This window comes from Triturus cristatus, chromosome 9 (assembly GCF_964204655.1).
Source record: "Triturus cristatus chromosome 9, aTriCri1.1, whole genome shotgun sequence".
Lineage (NCBI taxonomy): Eukaryota > Metazoa > Chordata > Amphibia > Caudata > Salamandridae > Triturus > Triturus cristatus.
In genome coordinates this window covers 821193063-821210954 of record NC_140592.1, presented here as the reverse complement: position 1 = coordinate 821210954, position 17892 = coordinate 821193063, and the positions used below count along the sequence as shown (strand labels likewise).

The following is a 17892-nucleotide window of genomic DNA, read 5'->3' as shown; positions in this document are numbered from 1 at the left end:
ACGGCTCCGCGTTGTGGCGCGGAAAAGTTCTCCGAAGCAAACTGACATCAGCGCGCCGGGGTGGGGCTTATGTAACCTCGCTGATGTCACGCCCATGGAGGACGTCAGGGCGGAGTCGTGTGGTGCCACCCCTCCCGGCGCGCAGAGATGCTGGGGCAAGAAAGATTTTCCGGGTCCAGTCTCACGCCTGGGGATAATTCTATGTTAAGTAATCTGCGGATAGAATAGTCTCTACCAGATACATCGTTACCGAAGGTAAGTAACTTGTACATTTTGTGCATAGCTCGGTACAGTTGATTGTTAATTTTATCAAGGGTTTACTTTAGTTACCAATGAGTTTTTTCTGATAGTTAAACCAAGAAATAGCTTTAATTTTATACTGTTAGTATGTTCACACCTGCGGTTCAAAAGCAATCGCCCCTCCTTCATGCAAATTGGCCCCAACCTTATGTTACACCTTTTGTATGTCACAAGGAAATTCTGCAGGGTGCACAAGGGCTTGACTGCGTTCCTTACCATACCTTACTGCGATTGAGATCTTCCTAAACATTGCTTCCATCACCACTGCATCTCTCGTCAACTGTCCTACGTTTGGCGCAGTCAACCTTTCCATTTGGTAAATTAGTAAGTGCTGGTCTTGGTTACTTGCAGCTTAAATATGGAGCTGAATGCCAGGCTTCAACAAAATGGTTCTGTGGTTTAAGTCTTTTGGTGTCACTATCCAGTGCCAGTGTATCACTGGTTGGTTAAATACCTGACCATTCATGTTTGTGCCTTAACCTTCATTTTCTACTCAACTTTGCTTGCTGAATCTTCCATGCCGACTCAAGCCCACGATTTTAAATGTTATCAAAAGCACCGTCAGTTAATGTCTTGTCGCAGATGAGTTCCGGATGTACTTATAGGGGAGGGAGTTTTAATACTGCCTTTTAATTGCTGTGGAAGTAAGAAGAAATGTGGGCCAGTCCCCAACGCGTCATCTAAATTACATCTTTTTTTTTTATAGTTATACTTCCTCTTCATACCTTATTTCCTTTGTGCACAAAATTGCTTTAGGGCGGCTTCCACGTGAGCCAAGTTGGTAACGATTTAGCTACTCGCGTAGTTCTATTTGTAATACCTGTGCTCCGAACTGAAACCTTGTGCTTCGTTTAGTAAGGGTGTGCCATCTTAATAAGTTACTACTTAAATGTATTTTGCACTTCATTATAAATTAACTTCCTTTAACGTTGACGACATGTGAATTAATTTACCCTATGGTTGTGTTGTAATGTTATTTTTGTTCAAAATATGGCACCTCATGCTCAAACAGTTGTTATCTTGCGAATTGCAGCGGTCCATTTACAAAATTCCCTCAAGTTTTACTTTTTTAGGATTCAGAAAATCCCCCTTCGGATATAAACAATTTTAGATTTCCAGGAAAGCTTCTTACCTCTAATGTCTTTCCCTACACCTCCTGAAAATAGGCAGGTGTCTGGATCACATACCTCCAACATTTCTTAAGCCATATTTGGGATTGCAACTAGGGTGTCAGGTCACTGCATAAGGAGACGTTTGAAGGCATGGGTAAAGTGGGCTCTAGGCCAGGGCCCCAGCCTTTCAGGAGGCCCCCGGATAAATCCGGCTCTTTACTTTGCACAGTCCTGCCCTGAAGACCTTGAATGATTTTTCAACATAGATTGTTTTAAATGCCATTTTCCTGTATCGCAATATGTCGAAGTCTATTTTAGATAATTTGCTGACAAATGACGTTTGTTTTCCAGCACCATGCAACATCAATAAAAAAAGTTCCTTTTATGAGAAATGGCAGTGGGCCGCAGAGATTATTTGCAAAAATATTAGTGAACTGCTGCTCTATTACAATATTGAAAACACACATCACTGTCCCTGAATATTAGGTGAAAACACATTTTGAATTTTGGACCAGTCTGCCTGTGCAGTGTCTGTGACCTGGCCTCTGAGGGCATGAAAAATCTGAAATTGGATCATAAATTCGAATTTGTTCGGAACAGGGCCCCCAAAATATGCTTGGCCCAGGGCCCCTAAAATCCTTAAGATGTCCCTGATTGCATATGTTAATGAATCCCCACAAAATTACTGCTTTCGTTCTCAGTGGCCACTCTTTCAGGAACATTCATTGTCCTACTGTTTTCCTAAAATTGATACTGCCGAAAATAGTAACTTTGAAGCTTTTCTGCTTTAGTACGTGGAATTTTCATCTAAAAGATGCTGTTACTTGCAATTCAGTCATGACTACTATGGATGCCACATTTTGGTGGCTGTAAGTTCATATGAGTGTAAAATACATTTTGTGGACCGTATGCCTGTAGCCATAAACACATGACGCTGTTGTCTGTAGTAAACATCAAGGTTTGCAAAGATCTGTGATGCTATATTCCAGTCCCCAATTCTTCATATACAGTGACTTGGAGACTCAAAATAAATCTTTTTTTTTTTCTAATGAATCATTAAGCAACCGCAGCATCTTTCTTCCATCTGCTTCCTTCGCTGATTTCGAGATCAAATGTCTTTGGGAAATGGATGTTGGAAGTCACAACAATTTAGTGCTGTGACAAGCACTCATTAAATTAAAATGAGTTATGATCTGCTTTTATTGGTGGAGATTAAAGTCATGTGCTCCTGTTGATAATGTTGTCAGTGGGCCAAATATGAAATCGGGTTCTAAGTATTATAAGTGTAATTCAGGTTTTGACAGGAACGTCTTTCATCTGTGTTCAGATTTTTTCTTTTTTTTCCCCGGTATATGTCACAACGCCCTAAACTCCATCCATCCTTCGCTATCGGGTCTTTAGCGTTGCTTTTGGCAACCTGGTGCCCAGCCACATTGAACACCCCGACGAACTAACTGTTCATTGTGCACTTTTATGTACCATTGTTCAGATGTGCTCCACAAACGTAAGCCATGTGGACACCCAATATCCTTGCACGGGCATTGACGTAATCCTCGGTTTCTCGGTTCTCGCCAGTACTTGTTGGCTTGTATTATTATCTCATGTTTTAGCAGTATACATAAAGTAGGATTTAGCACTTTATGTAAGATGTGCTTATGGTGCCTCCCTCAAGCTGTTTAATAATAAGATAAATTAGGTTTGTTTAAAAAAATTACTTACCTCTGCCTGCACCGCCTCACCGGTTATGTTTAGGCATTTTTTTCAGATCTAGTCACAAACCGCATTAGCGGTGTGCCAACAACGAAAGCATAGGTGGGGACTATTCAACCCACCTTTCAGCAATTGATTCCTTTTTATCATCTCTTTCAAACCATTTCATTGGTTGAAGAAAGAGTCATTCACATTTGGTTGCACTAACAGTGATTTTGTAACCTGATGTGCTGTTAGCCAAATATGAGGTCTTATTTATGCATACCTTTTAAACCGAATGCTGTTCCTAAATGTGAAACCATAGCCCTACTGCATTTTAATGGAGGTTGATATTGGCACCCACTTCTGTGTGTATACCTAACGTGTTTTTCTTCTCATGTGGCGTATGTCCATTCAATTTTAAGCAAAGAGAGCTTTATGTCAGACTGGACTATTGGATGCTTGTGACCTGATTTTAGAGATCTTAATTTTCTGGTCTGTACAAAACTGTACAAAATTAGTATTAAATACCACAAACAACGAAACCTAACCTAGAGCGCATAATCAGCGACCTATACCGCGGTCTCAAAAAAGTATGAGACAAGGGTGTAAGTCACTGTTTATGGTTTCTGGGTTGAGCTTGTTAAAATGGGCATACTTTATTTATTTTTAATTTTTTTTTTTTTTTTTAAGATTTATATCGTCTCATGTAGGTGATCCAGCTTCAGTTTGAGTTTTAGCAATTTGTTTAGGAGATCGGATAAACTATTTGTGCTCTGGTTGGTAGTAAGCATCTGTAATGAAGTATGGGGAGACAAAACCCTTCGTAAATTATGCCCATGGGTGGCTGAGTCCTACTTTGGAAAGTCAGCTAGTGTACTGCTTTAGTGTATCAGGACTGGACAGGGAGGTTGGTTGACAATAGAATGCCATTTGGAGGGGCATTAGTGGTTACTTTTAGAGCTGTGGTTTGCTGATAGTTATTATTTTGGACTGTGCCAGTGTAGGAGTCCTTATTCCAATATGTGATCCAAACTACATTGATTTATATGCTTATTATCCAGCCTGGTTTCAATCTCTCAGGGATGTGAGTGTGAGGATTAGGAGTTTGAAAAAAAGAGCCTGAGTTAGTGATGTCATAGTCAATGAAGATTATAGACGTGGAATAGGTTTTAATGCCCATACTCCTATTCAAAACGTTTAGGGACTTAAAGATAACTAATAATGTGATGAAGACATGGACACCTGCAGATTTGATCATGTTGTGTAGTTAACACATCGGACTATGGTAACCTTAAAAAAATCATGGTGGTATGTCTTAATTTAAAAATAAATAAAGTATGTGGGTTTTAATTATTCTAACCCAGAAACCATAATCTCTCTCTCCTGTAAGCACTAACCCCCAGGAACTGTGATCTTAAATAAATGTAAGAAAGTGTGTTATTAATTGGGGTGGAGAGGAGTCAATCAGAAGAAGTAAGGCAACAAATTATTTGAGTAAAAAACCGCTTCAATAATTTAATCCTGGACTCAGCCTCTTGGTAATTGTGGCACAGAGCAGACAGACTTAACTCAGGAAAATGTGTTAAGTATTTAGCAGCCTCAAAACAGTTAAAAGTAAAAAAACAATGCAATGGAGACCCCCCCACCCCCCAACTAATTTCTAACAATAGAGACAATTTTAGTTAGTAAAATGACACAAACATTTTAATATTCCGACACATGGAACTGGGGATATGATTTTTTCAAGAATTTAAGGCAAAAACCGCCAACCAGAAACCATTATTGCAGTTCACTGGGATCTAGACACTATTTCAGATTGACCGCAATGGAACGGAGGTAGGCTCCCCCCAAGCCGGTCATTTCAGTTAAACATTTTACCTTCTGACTAAGGACCCGATTGGGATCTCGGCGGATGGGTTACTCCGTCACAACGATGGCGGATATCCCATCCGCCAAAATATAAATCCCATTATATATCCTATGGGATTTATATTTCAGAAGATGGGATATCTGTGAACGTTGTGACGGACTAACCGTCCCCCGAGATCTAAATCGGTCCCTTAGTCTTTAGAGTAGAAGTTGAGATCCTCCTTTGGGCAAGGCAGCAGTCAGTATCTGGTGTAGTTTTCTCAAAGCTGGAGAGCCATTGGTGCCGCTGATGCTCTTGGTTTTGCAGGGGAATGCTCAGAGCGGAAAAAATAATTTTCACGGGCACCAAAGTCCTCGTGTCGCTTTAATACTTTTCAAACCTTCACCCGTTCATGATTTCTACATTTGGGTTTATTTTCTTTTTGAGACCTCAAAATCCTCCACTGGGGCAAACCGGGAGCTATATCAGATCAAGTCCTCTGACTCAGACACCATTGCCCCAGGGTCCTACAGATGCTCCAGAGGTCTTGGAAGACCAAAATGTTTCTAAGTACCACATTTTTAAACTTTCTGGGGTAGCTCCTCTTGGTCACTTCTGACCTTTGGGGTAGCACTTAAGGGCCTCCATCAAAGCCCACCAGCAAGGTTCAGTCCAGTTTCACTTGTTACTGGTCATGGTCACTCCAGGAATACAAAATCTAACTTCTTCAATGTCACTTCCTTTAAATATTTATTAAAAATCTGACTACACCATTGAATTGGATTTTTATTAAACATGAAAAAGGGTGGTTGAACTATTTCTGTAGCTTGTCCCAGACCAAAGTTAGCAGATTTATAATTTTAATGTGAACTTTGTTTTTTTATAGAACAACTAATGCCCCTTTACATTGAAAGTAGCTTTTGAGGTCTAGTCACTGTACATGCTAGTACCAAATTCTTGCACATACCACTTTTAAACGTCCGGTACCATACCTTGTAAGCTACAAGGCCTGCTTAGGGGTTACGTATTTATCATTTTAAAGTATGATTCTTTTCTGTCAAAAACAGTTATTTTGACAGGTTTGCCTACAGGTTTATAAAGCTACAGGAGTCCTGCTACGCAGGTAGACCTAAAGCGATGTTTCCATTTGTCAGCCTAGTGGAAAGCAAAACATCTGCTGCAGTCCACAGGTGACATTTAACATTTCATGCCATTGGGGTATTTCCCTATCCCATATACTATGGCCTTACTGTAAACTTCATTTTATCAATTGGGGATTGATTAGCCAAGATTCCCATGTTTTAGGGGTCAAAACACATACACTGGGGCTTATAGTGCTGCAGGGGGCAGAGTTAAAAAAACATCGAATGCAAGTCTGCAAAAAATTGAGATGAAAATACAAAAGGAGAGTACTTTCTCACAACCTCCTTTACACGTCACTTGATACATCTATTTTTAAAACACCCAACACACACCAACCTCAGTGCTTCAGAGCATTCCTCTGTGCACATTGGCTCAGGTACACACAGAAATGCTGTGATCACAGATCCCACAACACACCTGTCTCCTTAGCTAGACATCCTAAACTCAGTCAGAGAACAATAAACAATCACTTTATTTCCACTTGGTGACCCATCTCTTACACATCTCAGTAATCCTGTCCACTTGAATAGTCGGCCTGCAGCCTTTCACACAACTTCCTTATTTGTTCTCATTTAAGACTGCAACCTTGCTGCTGTTGCATTCTCAGACACCTCACTCTCCTCATCCTGCATACCTAGGCTGACTAGATTTTCAGAACGAAAAACCAAGATGAACACCGACCTAGAAATAAGACTAAATGTTCTATTGGGACCAATGAGATGTCAGGGAAACACACACACACACACACACACACACACACATACATACATACATACATACATACTCACACTCTCTCATTCCCCCCTACTTCCCTTCCCCCCTTCTTTGAAGAGCTCCAGGGTCCGGCTGCTGGTGGGCCCGGCCTTGACACACGTAAATCCTGCTGTGCTTCTTGAATGAGGCAAGGCAGCACAACAGGCATTCTAAACAAGTGAACTTATGTCCTCAATTTTTTAAAGAGGGCTGGTTGAAATGTGGGTCTGCACAACACTGCGATTAATGTGCAGGTTCACCCGACCCTCTCTTATAAACTGGGGTATATTTTTGTTTTAGAAGAGTGTCGGGACGCCAGGACAGTCCTTGGAAAAACGGGACACTCTGGGCAAATCCAGGATGCTTGGTCATCCTATGCATACCACTATCCTAGCACAAGAATGTAACACCCACCACCTTTACAGAATAGAAACTCTTGGGGTGGAGGGTAGCCTGTATCCACAAAGAGACACTTTCAAAATGATTAACTCTAAAACCTCCTTCTTGTTTCAGTCCCTCTCTTGAGATTACAATCCCAAAATTGTAACCACTGGGGCTGAACTTCCTATTTTCTGACACTTTAGCATAAGGTTGTACTGGGGGTTTCCTTGATTATAGCACTGATCAACTCACCTCCTTGTAAGCAGACCTTGTGCGGATTTCAACCTCCACTGGGACAAAAACAAAGAGGCCCACAAATACCTCTTCAAAACCTTGCTACTGGGCAGCCATCTACTACATCATTTAGGTGTCCTTATACAAAATAAGAGCTATAGCCAAGACCTGATTGACCTAAAGGAACACCATACACAAATCAATTTTCTTTTCAAATTGGGTTTATCAGATTAGTTCCTCATTCTTTTCTAAATCCTTACCTTATCTCTCACTTTAATATAAGTTCAACTAATAGATGCCCAGGGAGTGCTTCAAAGGGTTTTGCTGTATCTTGTTAACTTCTTTTTTTATTGAGCAAGGCTTTGGCAAACTGTGGCTTTGGGGCGAGGAATCCTGCTGAAACTTGATCAAACCAATACAGACTTTGAAACGTGATGACATTAAATATTCACCCCAGCCATCTTGCGGTGATGAAATTGAGGACCCTTTCCATGTCTTGGGTAAGCAGTCCAGTGACTCTGAGGTAAAGGGTGACTTGATTTTTCTTTTTCTCTTTTCATTTTTTTGATCCAGACAACTGTGCTTGAGATGCAACTATTTACTATCATTTGAGTTAGGACTCCCTCCCAGATCCACAGAATAATGTATTTATACTTGTACAGCCTTTTCATTGAATTAACAACTTTGCCTTGGATAGCAGGCAGAATAGACAGCAGAATAGAGCTGCCAAAGCATGTCATTGATTATTGAATCTTGGGTCATGAGTAAATTCCATGTCATTTAGGAATTGGAGAAGAAGGTCGGCAGATTGTCATATTAAAGATTTAATGGTCTTTATAGTGAATGTTATTATTGAAGATTGACAAATATCTTTAACTGCCTCTAGAAGCACACGATTCTTATACAAATTCTTAATGTTAATGGCATATTGTCCACAATTTGAGAGTACATGCTTTTAAAGGCATGCATGCCAAGCATCCAGTGATACCTGAAATGCTAGGCAGGGCTGTTTGTTCCTGGTGGTTACAATATCTGTACACTATTCATGGATTGGGTGAACTTCTCTCCTAACTTTGGTAGAGCTGGTGGTTACTTGACACTGTTTATGGTGGGTTCCTCTATTTATCACTGATGTTGAAGTGTCCCAGGGTCTAATTGACTTCAATTCGATACCCAATTCACTCCCTTTGCACACTTAACTATCTGATAGATACGTCTAGCCGCAGATTCCTTAACTTAGAATATCCCCAGACTTCAGACTGGATCTGGAAAACTTTTCCTGCAGCAGCACCTCTGCGCGCCGGGGGACGGCCCCGTGGTCTCTGCCCTGACGTTGTCCCTGGACATTACGTCAGTGGAGCTATATATGCCATTCCCGGCACGCGGACGTCGGCTTTCTTATTTTCCATGTTCGTACGCGGATCCTGGGAAACCTGCAGTTCCTTGGCCTGGTTTTTGGGCCCTCTCGACACAGTTTGTGTCGGGGGTGGAACAGTGTGCAATGCCTTCCGGCTTTAAGGCTTGTGCAGCCTGTTCGCGTCAGATGTCGGGCACTGACCCGCACTTCATTTGTATGTGGTGCCTCGGTGTGCACCACGACTCCAAGGACTGTGACGCATGCCAACGAATGAAGCCGAAGTCCTTGAGGGAGCGGCGCATGAAATTGAAGGCCGCACGGCTGTCCGGTCCAGCTCCCTCCCGTCGCCGCTCTTCTTCTCTGGATCGGGCTCATTTCCAAGGTCGTTCCCGTGACCGCTGTGTGACTCCAGGTAAGCGTAAGCACTGGTGTCGCTTACGGAGATCTTCTTCCACCTGTGCCGCTACCAGCCATTCCTCTCGTAGTGAGCCGGTGAAAGGTGTACGGCGTCCTCCGTATTCACCCTTTCCGGGTGTTGGGGCAACACACGTACCCAAATGGAGGCCTATTCTAAGGCACTCCAGGCTTGTTTTCAGTCACCCCCTCTCCCTGGTGTGTCTTCGGGCCCCACAGAGGTAGCAGGCACTGAGGCCGGGTCATCGTCTGCGGACGTTTCCCCGGCGCCGGCTGTGTGCGTCGACGCAACGCCCACAAGCCAGGGCCCAGAGCACAGCCCTTCCCGTCGTTCAGCACATAGCCCTGTAGGGCTCCCTGCGCTGACGTCGGATGCGGCGCCGGCCTCGGTGCCGGCGAGGCCAGCCTCGGCGCCGGCGACTGCCACAGGCTTGGCGCCGGCACCTTGTACTCTCTTTAGGGAGGTTGTCGGCGTCCTGCCGACTCCATGACGGCGCTGTTCAATGTCTGTTCCGGCATTGAGCTGGCTTCCCTTGGTGGATGATCCCCCCCCCCCCCCCTACTCCTCGGGCGGCTGTACATCTCCCCCGCAGCGTCCGTTCACGCCGGTGCTCCCATCTACGCCTCCTCCTGTGAATCCTGGGGCTTCTCTGGACTCCCCTGATCAAGGGGCCAGGTTGCAAGTTCCTTGAATAGCCTGGCCTTCCGGACAATTTCCGCCTTCGTCACTCCTCATGTACAGTGGTAGACTTAGCTTTCAACCGTCTCCTACTGACCATTAGTTATCTCCTACTCGGATGGCAACTGAGTCTAGTGCTGCCTTCGCGCAAGCTATTCAGGGGGCGGCTGCTGTGCTTGGCCTACAACTCCCTATGGTGCCTCTACTTTCTGATCCTTTATTGGATCTGCTCCATTTGGAGCCTGTTGAGGTAGAACCTTTGCTGCCCTTTGGGAACTCGCTGTTTGACTCCCTGCGTGGCACTTGGTCCAGACCCTCTTCGGGTGACCCGGTTGATCGGGTTATTGCCCGTAGGCACCGCCCGGCACCAGGTGATCCTCTTTGTCTGTCTCTTCACCCGCCTGCTCAAGGCCTAGTTGTTCAGGCAGCTTTTGATTTGCACTCTTCACACTCTTTACCATTGTTACCTCCCACAAGAGAGTCTCTGTGGCTGGATGATTGTGGCCGCAGGCTTTTCGCCTCCGCTAGCGCAGGCCTCTGGGCTTTAAATACAGCCTGTGTGTTTGCGCGCGCATCTGCCTCTCTTTGGGACTCAGTTGCTCACCTTCTCCCCTCTATTCCTTCTCCCCTCTATTCCAGAAGGGTCACATACCGCATTGCTCCGCATTCTTCTGCATGGAAGATGCATGGCGCAATTTTCCCTTCGGTCTTCCTTGGATGCAAGTGACTCTATGGGACGGGTCCTAGCTCGCGCTGTGACTTTATGTCGCCATGCTTGGCTGCACGACAGTCGCTTCCCTGATCATTTTCGGGATGCCCTCCGGGATCTTCCGTTCAATGGAGTGGATCTTTTTGACCGCCATGCAGATTCGGCGGTCCCCCGTATTTTGTCCGGCCTGCGATAACTCTGGTTGCCGTGTTCTTTGTGTTACTTTCTGGGACCTGCCCTGATGCACAGGTTGGGTTTCAGGGCTGGTTACTGTTTATGGCTGGTTAGCCATTTCTCAGTTTGTTCAGCACAGCCGGTTGGCTGCTTCCTTTCTTTTCTGTCCTCTGACTGTGTGCTTAGCCCAAGAGGACACCCATACTGGTTGCCTTACCCTATGTGGGGCACTTGATGGCATTCGGTTCTATCGTTGTCTTGGTACGCTCCTATGGAGTCTCTGAGCAGAGATTCTGCTCGAAGTCCTTTGTCTCTTCCTACAGGATTCCTCGTGTAACTTGCTTTATTGCACGTTGGGTTGGTCTGTCTGTATGACGACAGGCGTGGGTCCTTTGCCGTGTACTTTCTATCTCACACGTCTGGTCCACCGCTAGGTTGTGGTGGTTCTTTTGCAAACGGCACCCTGTTTACCGCTATGCGGTCTATTTTCTTATTGCCGCTATGTGGCCTGCTTATTGCTGTTCCTCCTTAGTGCACCTGCAACTTCTGGTCCTCCTAGCTACTGTGTTAGCAGAGGTTGTCTGTGATACGTGGGGCCGCTTATCCTTGGTTTTGGTGGCTGCATATCATATAGCAGTGTCCTTAATCCCTGCTTTTTCCGTTTGGGGATTTCCAGGCTTTGCTTGAGGTTCATACTGTACACTCTATGAGGGGTGTCTTTTCCTCCTTCGATTCGGGGATCTTTACCTCTGGCCTCACGTTTGCCAGAGTTGTGCCTCGTTTTTCTCCGACTCTGGCTTGCGGGGGACTCTTGTTGGGTCACGTTTTCATAGTTCAACGTTTCCCCTCCTGCTCTAGCCCCCCTCGGTGCGGTTACCCAACTGGTTCCTGCAGGCTCTCTCCCTCATACAGTGTCGTGGGTCCTGCCTCAGTCTACTTCTTCCGCCATTTCCTAAAGTGTCCAGTTTCCTGGTGCCCTTTTTTAGGCTGCTGCCCTCTTGCTGTTTGGTGCCTCTGGGCTGCTCTGCTACCCAAAACGAAGTCCTTGCGCCCTTCGTGTAGCTTCAGAGTCCACACGGCGTACTTGGGGTCCTTCCTGTCTTCGCTCAAGTTGGTTGAAGCCCCTCTGCTTGTACTCAACCTTCACATACTATGGCACCATCGCCTTGTCATGGCGTGTCTTCTCCCTTCCATACTACCAGCATCTTGCGCCAGAAATAGGCATTTTGCCACTGATGTCGCTTCTGTCTTACTGGTGCCCTCTTTCCACAGCGCTACTTTTCGCTGTTGTGCTCTTTAGGCTGGTATGCGAGGTCGCTGTCTTCCCTGCTGCCGTCTCTCACGGCTTGACAACCATCAGCATCTGCAAAACTCGCCATATCTGGAACATGGTTTCTTCTCAATGCTGGCGCTTTCTGGGTGAGGGGCAACCTATTGCCTCTACTGTCCCACGTGCTGTTGCGGGCACAAGTTCCTCAGTGTTCTTTCACACTGTTTACTTGGACGACCTGTACTTGTTTTGGCTTTTGTCGCCGCTTCAGATCCTGGAGGTCTTTCCCACTCTGCGTGGGTTTGTCTCCCTCTTTCAAGTCCTTAACTTTCACTTAGCCTCCACCCACTTTCCTTAACTGGGTTCTTTCCTGCTGTTCGTGACCGCCTCTATTACCTTTGCCTCCCACTGCATCCGCTCCCTTTAGAGCGTCATGCTCGGGTGGTTACCTGCGCTATGTCCTCCTTATGGTGTTAAGTCACCTTTTGGACCACTACGTTCTTCCTAGAACTTCATGGGATTCAGTTGCAGACCCGCCTCCTCTGTGGGTATGGCTTTGGTATCTATTCTAAGTTAAGGAATCTGCGGCTAGACGTCTCTATGAGATGTACGAGTTACTTACCTTCGGTAACGATGTATCTGGTAGAGACAGTCTAGCCGCAGATTCCTTGACGCCCGCTCGTCCTCCCCGCTCTGCGAGGGCCTTTTCAGGTAGAGGCTTTTCTATACTCTCCTTCTTTGGGGTGGCTTGCCCTTTTGCAAGGTGATATACCCTCACTCCAACACAGACTGATTCGTTCTGTTCCTAGATCATATGTTCCTTCCAGTCCTTGGCCTGGATTGTAAGGTGTGAAATCCATTCACGCTTTTTCCCACCATCCCCCTTTCCCCTTCTGCATTGCCTTGTGGTCTTTGCCACCTCGGCGGCCTTTCCTTCAGGTCTATTGGCTATGTACATTGTGGATCTTTGATTGGGATTGCGACGTCCCTTTCTGGTGACGTCTCGTGGTGAATTCTCTTTAATCTAGTGTTCCGGACCTGTTTTCCTTCATGGTTTTACTTTCAGAATGTGGACTTTCTGTCCTCTGACAGGCTGTTTTTCCACATCCTAGTCCCCCTTTGACATTGCGTGAGCCTTCGCTCTTGCTGGGTGGCTCTTCAGAGCAGTGCTCTGTCTCACTGGCCACTTTCTTCTATTTTTTCATCTTTTTTGCACACTGTTCCCATATTTTCACAGTTTTTTGGTGATGGCTCCGCGTTCTGATGCAGAAAAGTTTCTTCAACAAAAACTGACGTCCACGCGCCTGGAGGGTCATATATAGCTCCACTGACGTCCTATCCAGGGACAACATCAGGGGGGAGCCGGAAGGCGCCGCCCCCCGGCGCACAGAGGTGCTGCTGCAGGAAAAGTTTTCCGGATCCAGTCTGACGCCTGGGGATGTTCTAAGTTAAGGAATCTGCGGCTAGACTATGTCTCTACCAGACACATTGTTACCGAGGCTAAGTAACTCGTACCTCAAGAGTAGTTAACAGGCCAGGTTTCCTAGGGTGCTGGAGGGTTTGGGACTGGCAAAGATGCCAGATATGGTGCTTTTGTGTTTAAAGATGGCCATGGTAGCTCTGCCAGAGTTTCTTGACGTCACTTGTTGCAAGGCTTGAAAGCTCAGTAGGTTTGATCCGAGGTGGCTGACAATGCAGAAAAAAGTCCAGATTCGAAGTAATGATTCCCCCCCACCCACCCTGAATGAAGAGGTCCTACTATGTCCATACTGCAGATTCCGCGTGCCAGAGGACAATGCACAGTGTCGGTGTACAGTTAGTGTCCAGATGCTGTCCTAGTTGCATCCTCTTCGATAATCTCAAAGCTCTGTAACCAGGTGCGACTGTGCTATATTTTCCGAAGTCGCTTTACCAACTTCTGCAATCCTTCTGACCCTGCAATCCTTAAATCTGTCTATTAAGGTTTCCCTTTGCCATATATTATTTTACACGAACAATCATTTCACGTATCTCGTGTTGTGACTGCTGCCTCTGTCTTGCCTTTTGGTAAAACTAATAGCAGTTGTTGGTATGATGGCAGGACGCATTTTGTGAAACTAGGTAGGGTGAAGGGTGAGTTGGCCCCGTCCAGTTTCGAACGCGAAACATTTAGCTTGCGCACAGATTTCACAACGACCACTCACTCACAGGGAGATCTCGCCTCTTTGGCCTGGAAACACCATCTCCTCTCCTGTAACGGGAGTGGGAAATCTAGACCTCTGTGTGACCCACATACTGCTGGATGGTGTTACACATACATCCGCGGGGGAGATTATCCGTTGTTTTCTCGTGGAACCGCACGCACCCCTGAAGCACAGACCTCTCGTGCACCGGTGCATCTCACAATGTCCTCGTTGAGAAAAGGCGTATACAGAAAACAATAACCCCTTTTGTTTTAAAGCATCTTTTGCAGCCGGGACCAAACGCATGGTATCAACACGGAGTCGCAACCAGTCGTAGGGAAAAGGCAATGAACCACGTGTCTCTTGTATATGTATTAAGCACGTTTTCTGCATTGTCGCTCTGTGGTTTACTGCAACCCCAGTCACGACACTTGTATTTAGCAATAGTATTTCTATAGCGTTTTCCTCCCACTTGCGAGGCCCGAAGCGCTCTCAGAAAGTTTGGCAGTCACAGGGTAACCAGCGTCACATCAGTTACACACGGGTCCTGAGTGGATTGTGGGGCGACGAAAGGAGATGCTCGGTGTATAATCTCTAATGCCAAAATAAGGGTAATCTCTGCTGCGCGGATGAGAATGTGGTGTACGTCAGCTGTCGCTCGCGCCCAAGCCCCGTCTATTAATACCCTGCTCCAGGGAAGCTCTTTGCATTGTACTCCTCTCTGTGGCGCGTTCTACGCGCATGCTCTGAATTTACCACTTTAACTCTGTTGTGAAATTCCTTAACGTGGCCTCCACATGCAAACCTGTACGCTTTGGAACAAATTCAGCACAAAGTCCCCGAGGAGGCACTGAAGGTAAGACCGTGCATGTTTTATTTCATTGCGGTGGCTGCACTTGTGAAGAGCAGCTTGTAGCATTTGGCCAGAGTGCATGTTTCTCTGCCGCTTGTCGAGTACACATTAGCTAATCCTGCAAGTATGTTGTGCCCGCGCGCACAAGAAAATACTAACAGGATCTTGTGTGGCTCTGCCTGCTAGCGAGCAATTTCGTATTTGTGCTGCCAAGACAAAACGTATTTCAAACTAATGATTCAGTTACCGATGTGCTTGTAATGTGTGAGGGAACAATGAAACCCTTGAGAAGCAATTATTGATGTCATGTTCGATATCTACATCATTATTTACCACACTAGGAGATCGAAGACCTCACACCTGGGCCTGTACTCGAAGACTTCTGTCTCCTTATCCCACCTTGCAATAACTTTGGCAGCAACTACGTGTGTCCAAGAAAATGAATGTACTTAAAATGGCAGAGGTAGAGGAAGTGCTATTATCTACACGTTGACCTCACATGGTAGCACAAGAAGTGAGATTGTACCAACTATGATAGTATGGCATCACAGGATGTGGTGCAGGATGGCTGTTGACCTCCTTACAGTCAGTATACATGTAATAAAATGATTTAAAAAAACGTTTCCAGAGCAAGTAGAAGTCTTTTATTGTTGTGAAGCTAAGAAATGCAATGGGTGCCGCCATCACATACCCAGATACAATTATATTCGGAAATACAACCTGACACAGCGTCAAGAAAGCCAATTTGAAGCCCCTAATGTCTAGACACTGACTTCATATCCTCACTCATAGGTTTAAAAGGCCAGGCAGAGTCTACTTTGCCCAAGCACAATCCTCATGTAACCAGGCATTACTTTAAATGTTGAACCAGAGTGCCCAAACACAAATATTTTGTATCCAGGCATTGCTTTACGTGGCCAGCCATAGGATCAAATCACCAGGCTCAACATTTTTCATGCCCAGGTATGCCCTTAACTGCTCAGTGAGGTTTGTGTGGAATGCAGATGTCATATACTCACACTGTAGAGAACAGAGACATCTTAGGTTACAGAATCTAGACACCTTTAAACTATAGGGTGCAGAACTTGCCCTAGGCTTACGCTGACTTTTCTTTCAGCTTCACACATCAGAACTACACCTGAGGATTTCACAGTCACATTTCAGACGAAAATGCTATCTCTTCGGTTACGAAGATGTTAGACTGAGTATTTGGGCTGCAGGCTTGGTCTTTGGGTTACACAGACCATATAATCTGAGGCCTAAAACAATAGAGGTATCCATAAAGTTAAAGATTTGCTAGTGACTCAGTCTTTACAGGCAGAGGTGTCTGCTGGGTAACACAGATCTTTCAGACTGAAGCATCAGACAGCAGTGCTCTTCCTTAAGTTACATGGATCTCAAAGACTTGAAATCCCATTGCAAGAGTTACACAGATCTTATAGGCCTAGCTAGGCCTTAGGCCGCAGATTATCCCCAAGGTCAAATAGGTCATACAGGCTCAGGCCTCAGAGTTACTCATAGGGTTACACAGATTGTACAGGCCCAGCCCTCAAACAGCAGAACAGTCCACAAGGTTATGCAGGAATCAAAGATTAAAGCCTCAAACAGAAGCTGTCCAAGTTGAAAGAGATTGGAGGCTGAAGGCTTGGAGAGCAGAGATTTCAAGGCTCAGGTTTCAGACATCACCGGTATCTCTAAAATGACTAAGGTCTCGTAGGCTTCGATTTCAGACATTTCATAGTCTGTAAAGTCGCATCACAGACGTCTGAGAAAATAACCAGATATATCTAAACATTATTGAAGAGCACCACATTCATATATACACATACAGTGTCATCAAGCAGTGTCATATCATGTGTGACATTTTCCAAGTCATCTGCAAAATCTCTTGTTTTTGCCAATGCTTTTTAGAGATGTTACACAACAGTGCAAGCTACTGTGCAGCATGTCTCACAGAAAAAAAGCAGTATGACCCAGTCAACGCATTATAGACCTGTTGCACAGCGGCACTAGCTGCTGTACAACATGGCTTAAAGTTGTTTTTAAAAAGCGCTACGACATGAACAACGTTCACCGCGTCATACTGCTTTTTAAACTTTAAGACCTGCTGTATAGCAGCTAGCACTATGTAACACGTCTCAAAACAATGACAAAACCAATAGATTTTACAGAGGTGAAACCAATCGGCTTTGCCAACGCTTGTTTTTTTGAAGTTCTATGTAGCGCAAACCCCATCCGAAGGCTTTGGAGCGCTTTACATGAGCACCAGTTACACAGTCACATTCATTTATTGTTATAGGCGCGGGCAGATTAAGTGATTTGCCAAACCCCTTAAAAAAAACTAACGCTAGAAGGAACTTCGTGTGAGGTTCCATGCAGGCTATCAGGGCAAGTCCCAATTAAGCTCAGCCTAATTGAAAATCTGGCTGTGTCCTGAAATGTCTTGACGTTAACGAGCATAATTCCCACTAGAACATCCGGTCTCTAGTAACAGGTGTCAGAATTTTACATTTAAAATCGGTACCATAATGCTCCACATTAAAACACTATCGTTATTTATCATCAGAAAAAAGGGAAAACCACAAAGATGCAGCACAATACTTAGCAACGGTCATGGGGTAAACCTACCAGAGAAGTCTTGGAATATTCTGTTTCAGGGTTGGCATGCCAATAGAAAAAGAGAAATGCACAAGTAGCGGAACAGAAAGAGACCCCAAGATAGCTGAATAGTAACCGCCCCAAAAATAAAGCCAAACACAAACAGCAGCACGCAGCCTGGACTCGTGGTGTTGTGCTTGCATTGTGAAATG

The 17892-nt window shown here is 45.2% G+C and overlaps 1 protein-coding gene across 3 annotated transcripts in view; it reads left to right on the top strand.

Annotated features, from left to right (window-relative positions):
- CEP170B (centrosomal protein 170B) overlaps positions 1–17892 on the top strand; it is a 318645-nt gene that overhangs the window by 170562 nt on the left and 130191 nt on the right. For all 3 annotated transcript variants that reach the window (XM_085626239.1, XM_085626237.1, XM_085626238.1), the window contains exon 5: positions 15029–15085. In XM_085626239.1, coding sequence (XP_085482365.1) covers positions 15029–15085 — 57 coding nt within the window. The remainder of the gene's footprint in view (positions 1–15028; positions 15086–17892) is intronic.